The 15,000-nt window shown below is 45.2% G+C and overlaps 1 protein-coding gene across 1 annotated transcript in view; it reads right to left on the reverse strand.

Moving 5' to 3' along the window:
• tgfbi (transforming growth factor, beta-induced) overlaps positions 1-15,000 on the reverse strand; it is a 57,955-nt gene that overhangs the window by 17,595 nt on the left and 25,360 nt on the right. The window contains exons 8-12 of the mRNA XM_083652307.1: positions 14,627-14,839; positions 13,531-13,668; positions 12,944-13,086; positions 6,088-6,224; positions 1,651-1,781 (exon numbers count right to left, since the gene is read on the reverse strand). Coding sequence (XP_083508433.1) covers positions 1,651-1,781; positions 6,088-6,224; positions 12,944-13,086; positions 13,531-13,668; positions 14,627-14,839 — 762 coding nt within the window. The remainder of the gene's footprint in view (positions 1-1,650; positions 1,782-6,087; positions 6,225-12,943; positions 13,087-13,530; positions 13,669-14,626; positions 14,840-15,000) is intronic.

Here is a 15,000-nt window from a genome sequence, read left to right on the forward strand (position 1 = left end):
AATATTTTCGTCCTGAAGAAACCCGGAGGTGCTCACTGGCTGTCTTTAGATGTTGTTGGAGGAACCCCCGGTGAACGGCTGCTTTTCAGAGGCTCTCTACAGGCTGCTGACAGCAGGACTGGAAACGCTTAGAGGCAGCGAGCTGTTTGGAAGTGACTTCCTCTGTGCAGCATCTAGAGTGCATTCCACACAGTAATCACTCCTGGGTGTAGACAGACTCAGCGATTAGTCAAACGTCCCTCAGCTTCTCACTGATGTTGAGCGCAACTGTTACAGACGGGGCAGATTTCAAAGAGTTCCCACCTTTTTTCAGTCAGTTTCAGGAGTACAGGATTAACGCTGGTCACTGTGTAGAAGTCATAATAATCAGGTTTACAGCTAAAAGGAATCCTGATGTAATGCTGAGAGGAAATGCAATACCACATATCCGAGGAGCAGCTGTCTGATTAGAGCACAGTATCTGAACATGCTAAATACTCGGTTAACCGCAGGATTGCAGAGCTACTAGAAAGCGATGTGTAAACAACGATACAGTGATCATAGAGGACCATCTGTCTGGATACAGTGATCATAGAGGACCATCGGTCTGGATACAGTGATCATAGAGGACCATCTGTCTGGATACAGTGATCATAGAGGACCATCGGTCTGGATACAGTGATCATAGAGGACCATCAGTCTGGATACAGTGATCATAGAGGACCATCAGTCTGGATACAGTGATCATAGAGGACCATCTGTCTGGATACAGTGATCATAGAGGACCATCAGTCTGGATACAGTGATCATAGAGGACCATCAGTCTGGATACAGTGATCATAGAGGACCATCAGTCTGGATACAGTGATCATAGGGGACCATCTGTCTGGATACAGTGATCATAGAGGACCATCTGTCTGGATACAGTGATCACAGAGGACCATCTGTCTGGATACAGTGATCACAGAGGATCACTGGTACAGATTCAGTGTTTTGCTCAAGGACACTTCAGCAGAGCGGATGCTGAAGCATCACAGGGTTTTAAACCATTGTCTTCCCTCCCACTGCACCACACCTCAGTCCCAGACAGTCAGCTATCTGGTTGTCTTGTATCTGGTTGAGTAGATCATCAGGTATTTGTCCATGTGCCATGTCCCAAACAGACTGTTTGACTCTTTGTTATAGCTTCAGATGTATTTCATGTAAGTCATGTATTTTTTGTTACTTTTAAGCGGTGCAGCTGCTTCTATAAGTGACTATGCGTGTTTGAGCCCGGGAGTGAGGATGAGATTCACTTAAGCCCCTCCCATAAGGAAGTGAGAGTGGAGACAGAAGGTGCAGTGGCTCCAAAGATGCACACACGCATGGATGCACACACACACACACACACACACACACACACACACACACACACACACACACACACACACACACACACACACACACACACACACACACACACACACACATCCACGCATGGGTCTGACCTGCAACACCTGCGCCGCTTATTACTTCAACAGCTGGGTGTGACTTTTCTTCATCTTATGTGTTTTTATCACTTGGTTTCTCCGTTGAACCACATTCAACTAAATTAAACTAAACTGTCAAATTCAATTTAATTTCCTTGGAATTCTGTTATATCTAATGCAATGCTCTGTGATTTGAACTTACGCATGAGTTTGTTGAGTTCGAGCTTCGGCATGGCATTGAAGGCGTCATTGGTCGGGGCAAAGACGGTCAGCGCCCCCTTCTGGTTCATCAGCTCCGTCATGCCGGCCGTCTGGATGGCTCCTACCAGCAGACTGAGGAGAGGAGAGGAGAGGAGGGGGTTTACAGTAATGAGTTGTGGTGTAATGACATTTAGAGTGATATAATCATTATTCTTAATTTTTAAAAAGATGCGAAAGAAACATTAATCAAGCAATCAATCAATCAATCAATCAATCAATCAATCAATCAATGTTGTTCATATCGGCATAATGATGCTTATAATGAGACAGGCATCATCTTGGTCATGGTTATACGTAAGAGAGGAATAGGAAAACACATTTTTTGTTTGTTTGAAGTTAATAGCATTTTGTACATTCACACTTCCAGGTTTTGGCAAGATGACTCTATTTCTAGAATAGGAAAGAACCTAGAAAAGACTAGGAAAATAAGTCTTGAGGCACAAGTTTGAAGTCAAGTCCCAAGACTAAAGGTCGATTACAAGTCCAACCAAGTCTCAAGTCTAAGTGTAGAACAGCAAGTCAAGTCAGAACAAATCACGAGTCCAGTATCAATTTACTCTCTTAAATAAAACAAATGCAATATGGTTGTAATAGGATACAAACTATGTAAGAGCACCATGAGTTAGATTTCTATAATCAGTTTCAACTTTTCTCGTCATCTCATCTTGTCATTCTCAAGTAAAGACTTTAGAGACCTTTTCAAGTCGTCAAAGTACAAGTCAAAGTCAAGTCCCAAGGATTGAGTCCCAAGTCACCAGTACCCAGGTCAAGTCTCAAGTCTTCTCTTCATGCATCATCAAGTCTCAAGTGGCAGTGGTGGCCCAATGGTTAGAGAAGCGAGCTTGTGGGTCGTCGGTCCAATCCCCGGGACCGGCAGGATAAATCTGGGTGGGGAAAGTGAAAAGGCAGCGCTTGCCCCTCCCTCATTACTACCACTGAGGTGCCCTTGAGCAAGGCCCTTAACCCCAACTGCTCCAGTGGAGCTGATCAGTGGCCAGAAGATCATACTGTGGTTGTACTGGTCAGCTTCCAGGTGTGAATGTGTGAATGTGAACGCTCCTGAAAGAGAGAGCATTGCGCTCAGTGAGACTCCCACTGGATAAATAAAGGTAAAAAAAAAAATCTTCTCTTCATGCATCAAGTCAAGTCTCAATTAGAATCGTGACTTGAGATTACTTCGAAAACCAAGTCGTATTACCCGAGTCCACACCTTTGCCGTTCAGAGAAGTCTAAATTCACCAGCCGCAGCCAAACTTTGGGTGGTTTGTCCCTCCTCAGTTTAAACAAGGGCTCTACACAGAGGATCTCACTATCTCAAAGATCCTCGGAGAGGAGGAGACACTTGGCGAAGCGGCTGACAGACCCATTTCCTAATAAATAAATCACGGCTCTGAGCTTGAGAGATTTGCATTTATTAGACAAGTTTGAATGATTGCCAAACTCCCGGCCGGAGATGGCTGGACCGTTCCGCCTGACAAAACACAAGGAGGGAGGAAGGTCTCCGACAGCGGGGGAATGAAAGCAGTAGCTGTTTCTGGCGCTGCTCCCTCGCTGGCTGCTTAAACCATTAAGCTACAGGTTAAGGAGCTAAGGTTTCCTGGGTATTTACTGTAATTGCTTGTCATAAAAAAAAGCTTGAGACCAAAATGTTCCCTGGAAAGACCTTAAGAAGGGACAAAATCCACAGACTTTTCGCGGGACTGATCCGTCTGCTGTGCGGAGGAGAAACTTGGCAGGTTTCGAATGGCGCCGACAGTTTCAAAAATATTCATTTTTGCTATTTGTCAGACGGGACTATGAGCTGGGATAAAGACCTGTCACGAAATGTCTGGAGAGCGGATATCTTCCAGCGGTCGTGAAGGACACGCCGACGTGTTGGAAGAGAGACAACTAAATCAAAGATTGGAAAGTTATGGCCTGTGAAGACCCTGGACGTGGTTCCTTATGCTTGGCATTCTGTTAAATGAACAGGTTTCGGATCCGGGCCACCTTGCAGAAATTTGGCATTTTCTCTGTTTTGTCACGGAGGAAGACCTTTGATCTCACTGTCACTCTTCCAACATGGAGTTATCTCGTTCCTCTTTGAACTGGTGTTAGAACAGAACAGCATGCACTGCCTGACGTCCATGCTCTCACTCTCTCTCTCTCTCTCTCTCTCTCTTTCTCTCTCTCTCTCTCTCTCTCTCTCTCTCTCTCTCTCTCTCTCTCTCTCTCTCTCTCTCTCTCTCTCTCTGGTGAGCTAATTTAGTCTTAGTTTTTTTCTTCTTCCCAGCGAGCACAAAACGTTTTTTCAACGTTGATTTTTAGTTGAAATCTGGGTGATATTGGGTTTGAACGTCTAAGACCTAATTTCACCCTCTTTTCAACCGGCTAAAATGCGGTTACAACGTCAACGTGTAAAAAAACACAATTTGGTGCATCATATTGTTAAAACATTTGTTGTAGCTTGGAATAGAGGCAATATTGATAGTGTGTGAATTGGCATTTGTCCATTTTATTGTGTAACTGAGAGTTGAAATCTGGTCTATACGAAAACTACATTTCAACGCATTTTAGGTCACATGAAATATCATAAATATGGGACTATATAGGCTATGTGGTGCCAGCAAAAAGCTTCCAGGACACAACTATGGTTAATAGTTTAGCGCAATACTATAAAATAATGAATTCAGTTCCTGCAGCAACGCGCATGCGCAAGTACTTGCTAGCTATACTAACCGTGACTGACTAGACTAGACCAAAGCAAGTCTGCACCGGTCTGCACCAAGTGCGGAACGAGGTGCTCTGGGCACGCTATGTTATTGTATACGAGGCTCTGTGTACCTCCTCAGTCTCTGGTGTTAAATTAAGTTAACCTCTGAAGCCATAGGCTACAGCCTATAGACAACACACACACACAACATAATTTTAGTCTGTTACATTAATATAATAGTCTCGTACACATCACATAAAATAACTTGTCCTCCGATCGTCGACAATCATGTAGTCTACAAGTTGTGTGTGAGATAGAGTATATATGTGCCCAGCTCTCTACAGAGTATAAGAAAATGTATAGCTCAGCGCGTACAGCGGACTGGCTTGAATGTGGGAAAGCGGGGTTCGAATCCTGTGTGTGCTGCTAAATCTTTAATTTAAGATCCTGGTGAAATATGGTCTAAATCTGAACGTTCAATAAACGTCTGCAAATAGTGGGTGAAAAAACTTTCACTTTCAAACCTTCCTTGCACGTTTTTTCAACGTTGACCCTAAACGTTTTTTAAACGTCTTTTCAACCGAAAAATGCTCGCTGCTTCACTGATAGCACTCCTGCAGACGGCCCACCTCCTCTCTAAACCAGTGTTTCTCAGTCGTCGTCCCCGCTGGTTTTCATTTGAACCGTCGGATTCGGGATGATTTTATTGGGATGGTGAATGCAATTAACATGCAATCAACTGCTTGGTAGGATCTAAAACCAGCACGGATCTAAGCCAATGAGTCCAATTAGTTTTATTTTCAGACCAAAATAGACAACACGTTCTCATCTCACAGACACATTCTGACATTTGGGTCATGACCCCGTCGGCGCAGATACAGACGAAAAAGACACCCTTTCCTAAAAAAGTACTATACCTTTTCTCGCCGCGCTCCGCATACTACATAAATGAGTCTGTGCCACTTCACAGCCACTGCTGGTTTTTGAAGGCGGGTTGAAATTGAATGAGTGACAGGTCGTAGCACCAATGAGAGAGCCGTTTGAAAAATCGGCTGCGCCTCCCGTGTCGTCTGATCGCAAAGGCGTTACTGATTGGAGAGGACTGAATCCATCACTGGCATATTACTGGCCAAGCGAACGGTTCCCTCCCATAACCAGCCGGCTGGGGGAAAAGTGTCCCAGACCCAGAGAGAGGTCTGCAGCATGCAGTAATGTAGTGTATCAGACCCAGAGAGAGCTCTGCAGCATGCAGTAACATAGTGTATCAGACCCAGAGAGAGCTCTGCAGCATGCAGTAACGTAGTGTATCAGACCCAGAGAGAGCTCTGCAGCATGCAGTAACGTAGTGTATCAGACCCAGAGAGAGCTCTGCAGCATGCAGTAACGTAGTGTATCAGACCCAGAGAGAGCTCTGCAGCATGCAGTAATGTAGCGTATCAGACCCAGAGAGAGCTCTGCAGCATGCAGTAACGTAGTGTATCAGACCCAGAGAGAGCTCTGCAGCATGCAGTAATGTAGTGTATCAGACCCAGAGAGAGCTCTGCAGCATGCAGTAACGTAATGTATCAGCGTAAGAACTGTCATGGGTCTGGCGTTGAGACTAGGCTACTCTGCACCTTACTTTACCTAACAACACAGACACATCAAATACCAGCAGCATGGAGTAAGTGAGTCGCTCCTCTTTACCTGAAGCGATCGTCGCCCTTGAGGATGTCCATGACGGTCCCCATGGGCGGAGTCAGCACCTTGTCCACGGTGAACATGGAGGCGAAGCGGCCCGTCTTGTCGTGAGCGGCGATGCAGGCGTTCTCAATACACAGGTTCTGCACAACAGAGAGAGAGAGATAGAGAGAGAGAGAGAGAGAGACATAGAGAGAGACAGACATACAGTGAATCACTGATGTACGATGAGATACAGATAGATACAGTCGGTCTGTGTGGGAATGCCCACAAATGTTACTACGGCTGGCATGTGAGACTAGACGGTGCGGGGGAAAACCCCCATATATCTCAATGGGCTGACTCACCAAAGGACGCCGCTGCGGCTCTACACTACAGGATTGGGGATTCTAGAGCAGGTACATAGGCGTCTGTTCAGATGTGCGTTTACTGCGGTGGTTGAATCCCCGATCCTGTCTGCCTGGGCTGTGCTAGCAGCTAAATGCTAACTATGCTGAATGGGGAGAACGGGAGGATTTCCCCCATGCTGACCCATTGACCACACGTCTATGACGAGACACTGAACACATCAAGAACCTGATAGAAAACTCAATCCAGTCTGAAGAAGAGCGGCTTGACTCTACTTTTCTTATTTCGGTAAGAAATCTGCAGTATTTGTCAGGCTACCTTTTGTTTGTGTGGATTCCTTCAGGATTTATATTTGTATCCGTGTATACAGTATGTTGTTTTCTTGAAAGATGTGAGGTTGGGCGGGTGTGAAGGACACTTAGCATGACTCACTGTGTCGGGAAACTTCCGAAACTCGTACACAAACTTGAAAACTTTGTTGATGTAAAGACAGATTCACCGACTGCACGACTGCACGATTTCTCCCCTCAAATGTTTTCAGGAACACATTTCGGTGACGCATTTTCGAAATATAAGAGAACGTTTCCAAACGAGTCGCCATGGTTCCGGTTTGAAAGCGGAGGCTTTCACCAAGGTTTTTGTCCTACAGAAGGGGGCGTGGTTTCATCTAAACTGGGCCGGAAAAATGATAGATGCATGCAGCCGCGGTTTTGATTTGAGGGGCGGGGCTTCCTGTGGTTGGACCTGTCTGTCAGTAACACCCTGTCCTCCTGTCTGAGTCCTGGTGGGAGAGGTTACCGCCAGTTCCAGTCTCTCTGTACTCGGCACCCGGTGTGTATTGGACGGTGGCCATTTTGTCAGAGCCGTCGGTAACACTCACACACACACACACACACACACGCACGCACGCACGCACGCACGCACGCACGCACGCACGCACGCACGCACACACACACACACACACACACACACACACACACGCACGCACGCACACGCACGCACGCACGCACGCACGCACGCACGCACACACACACACACACACACACACACACACACACACACACACTAGGGCCTACAAATGGCGTCTGGAAAGATTTACCAGTTGTGGGAAGGAGGAAATTTATTGTGGTCTGCAGAGTTCATTACAGTGCAGAAATGTGAGCTGTGTGTGTGTGTGTGTGTGTGTGTGTGTGTGTGCACGCATGTGTGTGTGTGTGTGTGTGTGTGTGTGTGTGTGTGTGTGTGTGTGCACGCGCGTGTGTGTGTGTGTGTGTGTGTGTGCGTGCATGTGTGTGTGCGTGCGTGTCTGTGTTTGTCTGCCACCCAGGAGAACCCGAGACTTAGCGAGAACCTGCCATGCAGCGGAACGTGTGTGGAACCACTGGAGAGCTGATAGAAAGGCTGCACAATCAATCCAAGATAATTGGATATCGCAATTGTATGTATCCATGACTGAAAATGGTGTAGTTCAGCAATATAGCTGACCAATCACAACATCTGAATGTTCAACATGCATCATGTGACTTGTGAGCAAAACCAATCGTTGAGATGGAGAAGCAGCAGAGAAACCTGACGAAGAGCATCTATGGAAAAGAACAGACTGATATGAAACCTAATAACAACAGATTCTGGGCAAAGTTTGCCTTAGATTGAAGAAGTAGTAAAACTTCAATTATTTATTATGCGAATTTTGTAAATAAGGACATTTCCCCCCCTGAAACTGAGACAATACATTTATTTTCAATGATCATGCTAAGAAAATAATCAAGCCGTCTGTGTAAATAAGAATTTGTTCTTAAAGCAGCTACGAGCAACTTTTTCGATTGTTATTAAACAGTATAAATTTAATATCAATGCATCACATCTTACCTCTAATAGTCGACGAGACCAAAGCCGTGTGTATCTGAGATTGCTCCCTTAGGTGATTATTAAGTCTATAGTCTGTCTAAACTCGCGTCAACAGGGGGCTCTCTAGAGCGACCGGACCGGGTAACCCGGAAGTGAAACGCGGAAGTGAAACCAGGAAGTGAAACGCAGCTGCCTTCTTACGCCGTTTGCGCTGCCTAGCAACATAACATAAACAATGTGAACGCCACGCATACTCGCGGGAACATCTCTCGTTATATTCTAACAGGTTTTTTGGAAGTTATTTTGTGGTTATGTCCGAAGTGGCTGCTGCAAACCGTTTCATTTCACTTCCTGATCTGCCCTGGCTACAGACACACTAACACTGGCCGATTCACTCGGGCTTCAAGCGAGACTAATCTGCGTTGGTATCGTCGACTAAGGTAAGATGTGATGCATTGATATTAAATTTATACTGTTTAATAACAATCGAAAAAGTTGCTCGTAGCTGCTTAATGACTTGCCTGTCTAAATAAAGGTTAAATAAATAAATAAATAAAAGATTATTATTTTTGCCATAATGGTGCAGCTCAAAAACGTCGCACACGATATACGTGTAGTGCTCTGCTCAGGAAACTTGCTGTATGTTTTTTTGATCCAAAGCACCGTACAGTGCTACTACTGTGAGTGGATATGTTTCGGATGGGCCGAAAACGTTTTGTTGCTAAAGAAAAAGAAAATTAAAAACGATATTCCTTGAGTGCGGTCCCCATCTTTTCATTTATTTGTGACATTTCTATATTGGACTACGCACCTGTCTGAGCGCAGTGGTTACCTTTTCTACTTTCATTGGATCCAAGATAAGATCAGATCAGATCAGATCAGATCAAACTTGATTCATCCAGTGGGGATCAAACCGCTAATGGCTAGATATTCTTTCTTTTGTAATTTTGGCGACACCTTTGGTGATAAGTTTTAAATTCAAATTCATTCAATCACTCTTTTGAAATGTCTGAAACACTGTATGTCGACTATCAGCACACACAATGATTTGATTCGCACTAGTTGAAGTATATAAATCCTTGACTGAAGTGATTGGTAGTATGATATATGTCTGAGGCTTAGGCTATTTGGGGACAAACCTCATTCACACTTCCATTTCCTGTTTAACCTCCTACCTCTAACAGCTGAGTCCAGAAGGGGAAATCTGGTTTGTGGTGTGTTTGGGAGGAGAGGAAATGGGAAGCATGCAGGGGCGCTGAGTTTTCACAAACATCTGTCTAATCAGGGATCAGGAGGCGGGCTGTTGCACATAGTGAGGAACAATAGTTTCCAAAGAGGAAGCGAGGTAATAACACTGAGGTTTGTGTTCAGGTTGTTTGGCGGTGGGTTCAGCCTCCCTGGGCAGAGGGACCAACAGGGTCCAGCCCTCCGGTCCCATGAGGCCACCCAGGTTCCACATGGTTTCAGTTACGCTGCCGTAAGACTCTCTGGATGAAGTCATCCACCCAATGTGGTTATGAGTTATGTTAATGAAGCTGGACTGGAACACAGGGATATGGGCTTTTACCTCAAGTCATCGTCCATTCGAAAACAACTTTTAGACATCAAATAATGGCTGATTTGGACTTCCAAGACACATTACCCCGAAATATGGAAAACTTGCTTGCGAATGAATATTAATATTACGCTTGAGGGTGAGCTTCGCCGTCATTATTGGCACGACAGTGAAGTGACACTGAAATGATGAGGTGTGATTATGCAACGGTTACCAACAAAAAATAAAATGTATAATCCAAAATGGCTAACCCTTCATTACACAGGTCCCAAACAGATTACATATGAGGAATCCGACTTGGTGTGATTTTGCAGGGTAGTGGAAAACAAAACAATACAGAAAGGCAATGACAAAAAAAGTTGCAGTGCAATCTATCTTGCCTCTGATTGGCTGACCCACTGACCTAATTAAGAGATGACTTTTGAAACATAAATAGAAAACGCTTCAAATGTCATAAAAGTGATTCATGTTTGTGAAGATTATCCTGCTGAACACAAATGACCGCTCCCATAACCCTTTGGTAACCACATACCTTATTTTATGCATTTAAGTGAAATCCCCATTCTAAAACCCCACTGACTTTCCCCGTAAGATCCAGGAAGTCCGGGACTTCCGCCTTCCAACTACAAAAATACGTCATCCCTGCGGTAGCCTACTCTAGAAGAAGTATTTTCTCCTCAAAATCGAAACCTCTTTAGAAAACGGCTTCAGAAGATGTTTTGTGAATCTTTAGGTTCCTCTCCTCATTTTGCAATATATCTCTCCACGCAACATATCTCAATAAAATGCGAATTTACAACTGTCCTCTTCCACCAGAAGTCACAATAAGGAACACAAGCCACATTTTGGAAAGTTGACATTTTACCGAGACAATAGCAGTTTGGTCTATCGGTTATTTTCCAAAAAGAGGAGCGAGCCCTAACTATGTGGAAAAGGTCTTAAGTCATTGCTTGGAAAGTCTTTGTAAATGTTAAGATCGAGTCAATAAGATTAGTTCCCACCAAAAAAATGCATTCTGTCTCATTGTAAGAATTAAAATGCCTTTATTTCACATGGCAGAACAGATAAAAAACAAACCACGCTGCGGGCTGGTCTGGCCTTCATCTGAAAACATCAGGGACTGATCACTGGCTCTTAAAAGATATTTACAGAGACTTCTCATGCATTTTCCCATTCTAACCCAGCTATTACCTACATCCAAAGAGTTCCTGTCCTTCTACATTAAATATCCTTCAGTTAAGTCATCTGCTACAGTACCAGGTGTGTGCACTGACAATAAACGGAGCTTGTTCTGGTCTGTCATTTTAGCGCCTCCCTTGTGTCGATCACTTTCAATTTGACAGTGTTAGAAAACACAGTATTGAGATGCATCATTCTCCCCACATTTGTATCTGAAATACGGTGAGATACATGAACAAATGGAGGACCAAACAGCATAATCATAATCCAAGCCACTGCCTTCCCTCACAGACAGTAAAGGTGTAAGGTGTTACGTACGTTGTACAGTAAGGTGCTGAGGTGTTACATATTACGTTGGGCAGTAAAGTAAGGTGTTGTGGTGTTACGTACGTTGGGCAGTAAAGTAAGGTGTTGAGGTGTTACCTACGTTGGGCAGTAAAGTAAGGTGTTGAGGTGTTACATACGTTGGGCAGTAAAGTAAGGTGTTGAGGTGTTATGTACGTTGGGCAGTAAAGTAAGGTGTTGAGGTGTTACGTACATTGGGCAGTAAAGTAAGGTGTTGAGGTGTTATGTACGTTGGGCAGTAAAGTAAGGTGTTGAGGTGTTACGTACGTTGGGCAGTAAAGTAAGGTGTTGAGGTGTTACGTACGTTGGGCAGTAAAGTAAGGTGTTGAGGTGTTACGTACGTTGGGCAGTAAAGTAAGGTGTTGAGGTGTTACATACATTGGGCAGTAAAGTAAGGTGTTGAGGTGTTATGTACATTGGGCAGTAAAGTAAGGTGTTGAGGTGTTACGTACGTTGGGCAGTAAAGTAAGGTGTTGAGGTGTTACGTACATTGGGCAGTAAAGTAAGGTGTTGAGGTGTTACGTACATTGGGCAGTAAAGTAAGGTGTTGAGGTGTTACATACATTGGGCAGTAAAGTAAGGTGTTGAGGTGTTACGTACGTTGGGCAGTAAAGTAAGGTGTTGAGGTGTTACGTACGTTGGGCAGTAAAGTAAGGTGTTGAGGTGTTACGTACATTGGGCAGTAAAGTAAGGTGTTGAGGTGTTACATACGTTGGGCAGTAAAGTAAGGTGTTGAGGTGTTATGTACGTTGGGCAGTAAAGTAAGGTGTTGAGGTGTTACGTACATTGGGCAGTAAAGTAAGGTGTTGAGGTGTTATGTACGTTGGGCAGTAAAGTAAGGTGTTGAGGTGTTACGTACATTGGGCAGTAAAGTAAGGTGTTGAGGTGTTACGTACGTTGGGCAGTAAAGTAAGGTGTTGAGGTGTTACGTACGTTGGGCAGTAAAGTAAGGTGTTGAGGTGTTACGTACGTTGGGCAGTAAAGTAAGGTGTTGAGGTGTTACATACGTTGGGCAGTAAAGTAAGGTGTTGAGGTGTTATGTACGTTGGGCAGTAAAGTAAGGTTTTGAGGTGTTACGTACGTTGGGCAGTAAAGTAAGGTGTTGTGGTGTTATGTACGTTGGGCAGTAAAGTAAGGTTTTGAGGTGTTACGTACGTTGGGCAGTAAAGTAAGGTGTTGTGGTGTTATGTACGTTGGGCAGTAAAGTAAGGTGTTGTGGTGTTATGTACGTTGGGCAGTAAAGTAAGGTGTTGAGGTGTTATGTATGTTGGGCAGTAAAGTAAGGTGTTGTGGTGTTATGTACGTTGGGCAGTAAAGTAAGGTGTTGTGGTGTTATGTACGTTGGGCAGTAAAGTAAGGTTTTGAGGTGTTACGTACGTTGGGCAGTAAAGTAAGGTGTTGTGGTGTTATGTACGTTGGGCAGTAAAGTAAGGTGTTACGTACGTTGGACAGTAAGGTACTGATGAGTTACATACTACGTTGGACAGCAAAATAAGGTGTTGAGGTGTTATGTATGTTGTACAGTAAGGTGTTGAGGTGTTACATACTACGTTGGACAGTAAAGTAAGGTGTTGAGGTGTTACGTACGTGGCGGTAGACGAAGACGCGGAGTTTGAGGCCGCCTAGCGTCTCCAGCTCTTGACCGTGGTACAGAGCCTTGGAGGAGAGCTGCTCCTTCACGATGTGATTGGTCATCAGCTTCCTCATCTCACCTGTCATCGTCAGACTGCCTGCTCACCACAGAGAGGGAGAGAGAGAGAGAGAGTTACACAGAGGAGGAGGAGGGGGGGGGGGCATTCAGCATTGTTATGTACTAGTTATTTATTTGTGTTGTTTCTATAAAGGTGTATTTAGATGCTGTGGCATTGCTGCTCATGTGACAATTAAGTGAATGAAGCAAATATCAAAGTCAGAGGGAGAGAGAGTGAGACAGAGAGAGAGAGAGAGAGAGAGAGAGTGAGACAGATAGAGAGAGAGAGAGAGTGAGACAGAGAGAGAGAGAGAGAGAGAGAGATAGAGTGAGACAGATAGAGAGAGAGAGAGAGAGTGAGACAGAGGGAGAGAGAGAGAGAGAGAGAGAGAGAGAGAGAGACAGAGAGTGAGACAGAGAGAGAGAGAGAGAGAGAGAGAGGGAGACAGAGAGAGAGAGAGAGACAGAGAGAGAGAGAGGTTACCTTTGAATGCATCGTTCAGCGGGGCGATCAGGGTCAGGGCCTCTGTGCCTGTCAGGTGGGAGTTCAGACCGGCATCAAGTAACATCTTGGTTGCCGTGGAAACAGACGACCCCTCAGCCAGCTCCAGGAGAGACTTAGCTGAGAAATAAAATAACAAGTTAAACTAATGCTACTGCTACATGTACTACAACTACTACTAACTAACTGATATGAATTTTTTAAGTGCCAATACCAATATTTTTAGTACCGAAGCTGCCGAAAGCAGATACATTGTGCCATCTTTAAATTGGACCATTTTCAAGCTAAATAAATTCCAAGCTTGGTTTGGATGAGTAGTAGGCCTATTTGAGGATTGGCAGTAGTTGTTGTAGAGGTATTTGTGGTAGAAGGTGTCATACTATAATAGTAGTAGTAGTGGTGGTGGTGGTAGTAGTGGTGGTAGGTTTACTAACAGCATTGAGCAACTGGCATGAGCAGATTGATGATGTAATGGATGGCTGTTTATTTGAGTTTTGTGTGGATGTATTGAACTCAAAGTAGTTGTTGTAGTATTGATGGTAGCATACAGTATGCAGTATCACTAGATGGAGTAGTAGCAGTAGTATAATGCAGTAGTGGTAGCTGTGGGGGCCACCCGCTATGCCGACCACCCGCAGTGCCGACAGCCCGCAATGCCAACGTTAGGTTTAGGCGTGGGGGGTGGGAGAGGTTAGGTTTAGGCGTGGGGGGTGGGAGAGGTTAGGTTTTAGGGTTAGGGTCTGGGGGAGGTTAAGTTTAGGTGTGGGGGGTGGGAGAGGTTAGGTTTAGGGTTAGGGTCTGCGGGAGGTTAGGTTTAGGCATGGGGGGTGGGAGAGGTTAGGTTTAGGGTTAGGGTTAGGGTCTGCGGGAGGTAAGGTTTAGGCATGGGGGGTGGGAGAGGTTAGGGTTAGGGTTTGCGGGAGGTTAGGTTTAGGCGTGGGGGCTGGGAGAGGTTAGCTCGGTCCCCTGACACGCTGCACACCGCCTCGCTCAGCTGGTTCTGCATGTGGGCTATCGGCATTGCGGACTGTCGGCACTGCGGTCTGTCGGCACATAGACGCGGCACAAGGGTGAGTACCTGAGTCAGGAATCAGCAGCTCGTTGATGTAGTGGACCACTCCGTTGGTCCCCAGCTGGTCCTTCTTGGTGATGACAGCCTTTCCGTTGAGCGTCATGCCGTCTCCGTCACAGCCCACCTCCAGCACGGTGCCCTGCAGAGTCTCCATGGGCGTCCCCGACACCACCGACTCGGCACACTGCATGTTCTTCAGGATGTGGTAGTTCAGCAGGTCTGCACAGGAGCAGAGGGGTTGGAACGGTACAGCGGGAGTTATTTGGAAAGAAAGAAAATTTACTTTCTTTTGGTGGAAAGAAAATAATTCCTACATGAAACAACAGCTACCTATAGCAGCTAGCAGCAGCTAGCGGGTGTAGTTCGGTCCAAAGAAAATA

Source organism: Poromitra crassiceps (genome assembly GCF_964638095.1).
Source record: "Poromitra crassiceps genome assembly, chromosome: 15".
Lineage (NCBI taxonomy): Eukaryota > Metazoa > Chordata > Actinopteri > Beryciformes > Melamphaidae > Poromitra > Poromitra crassiceps.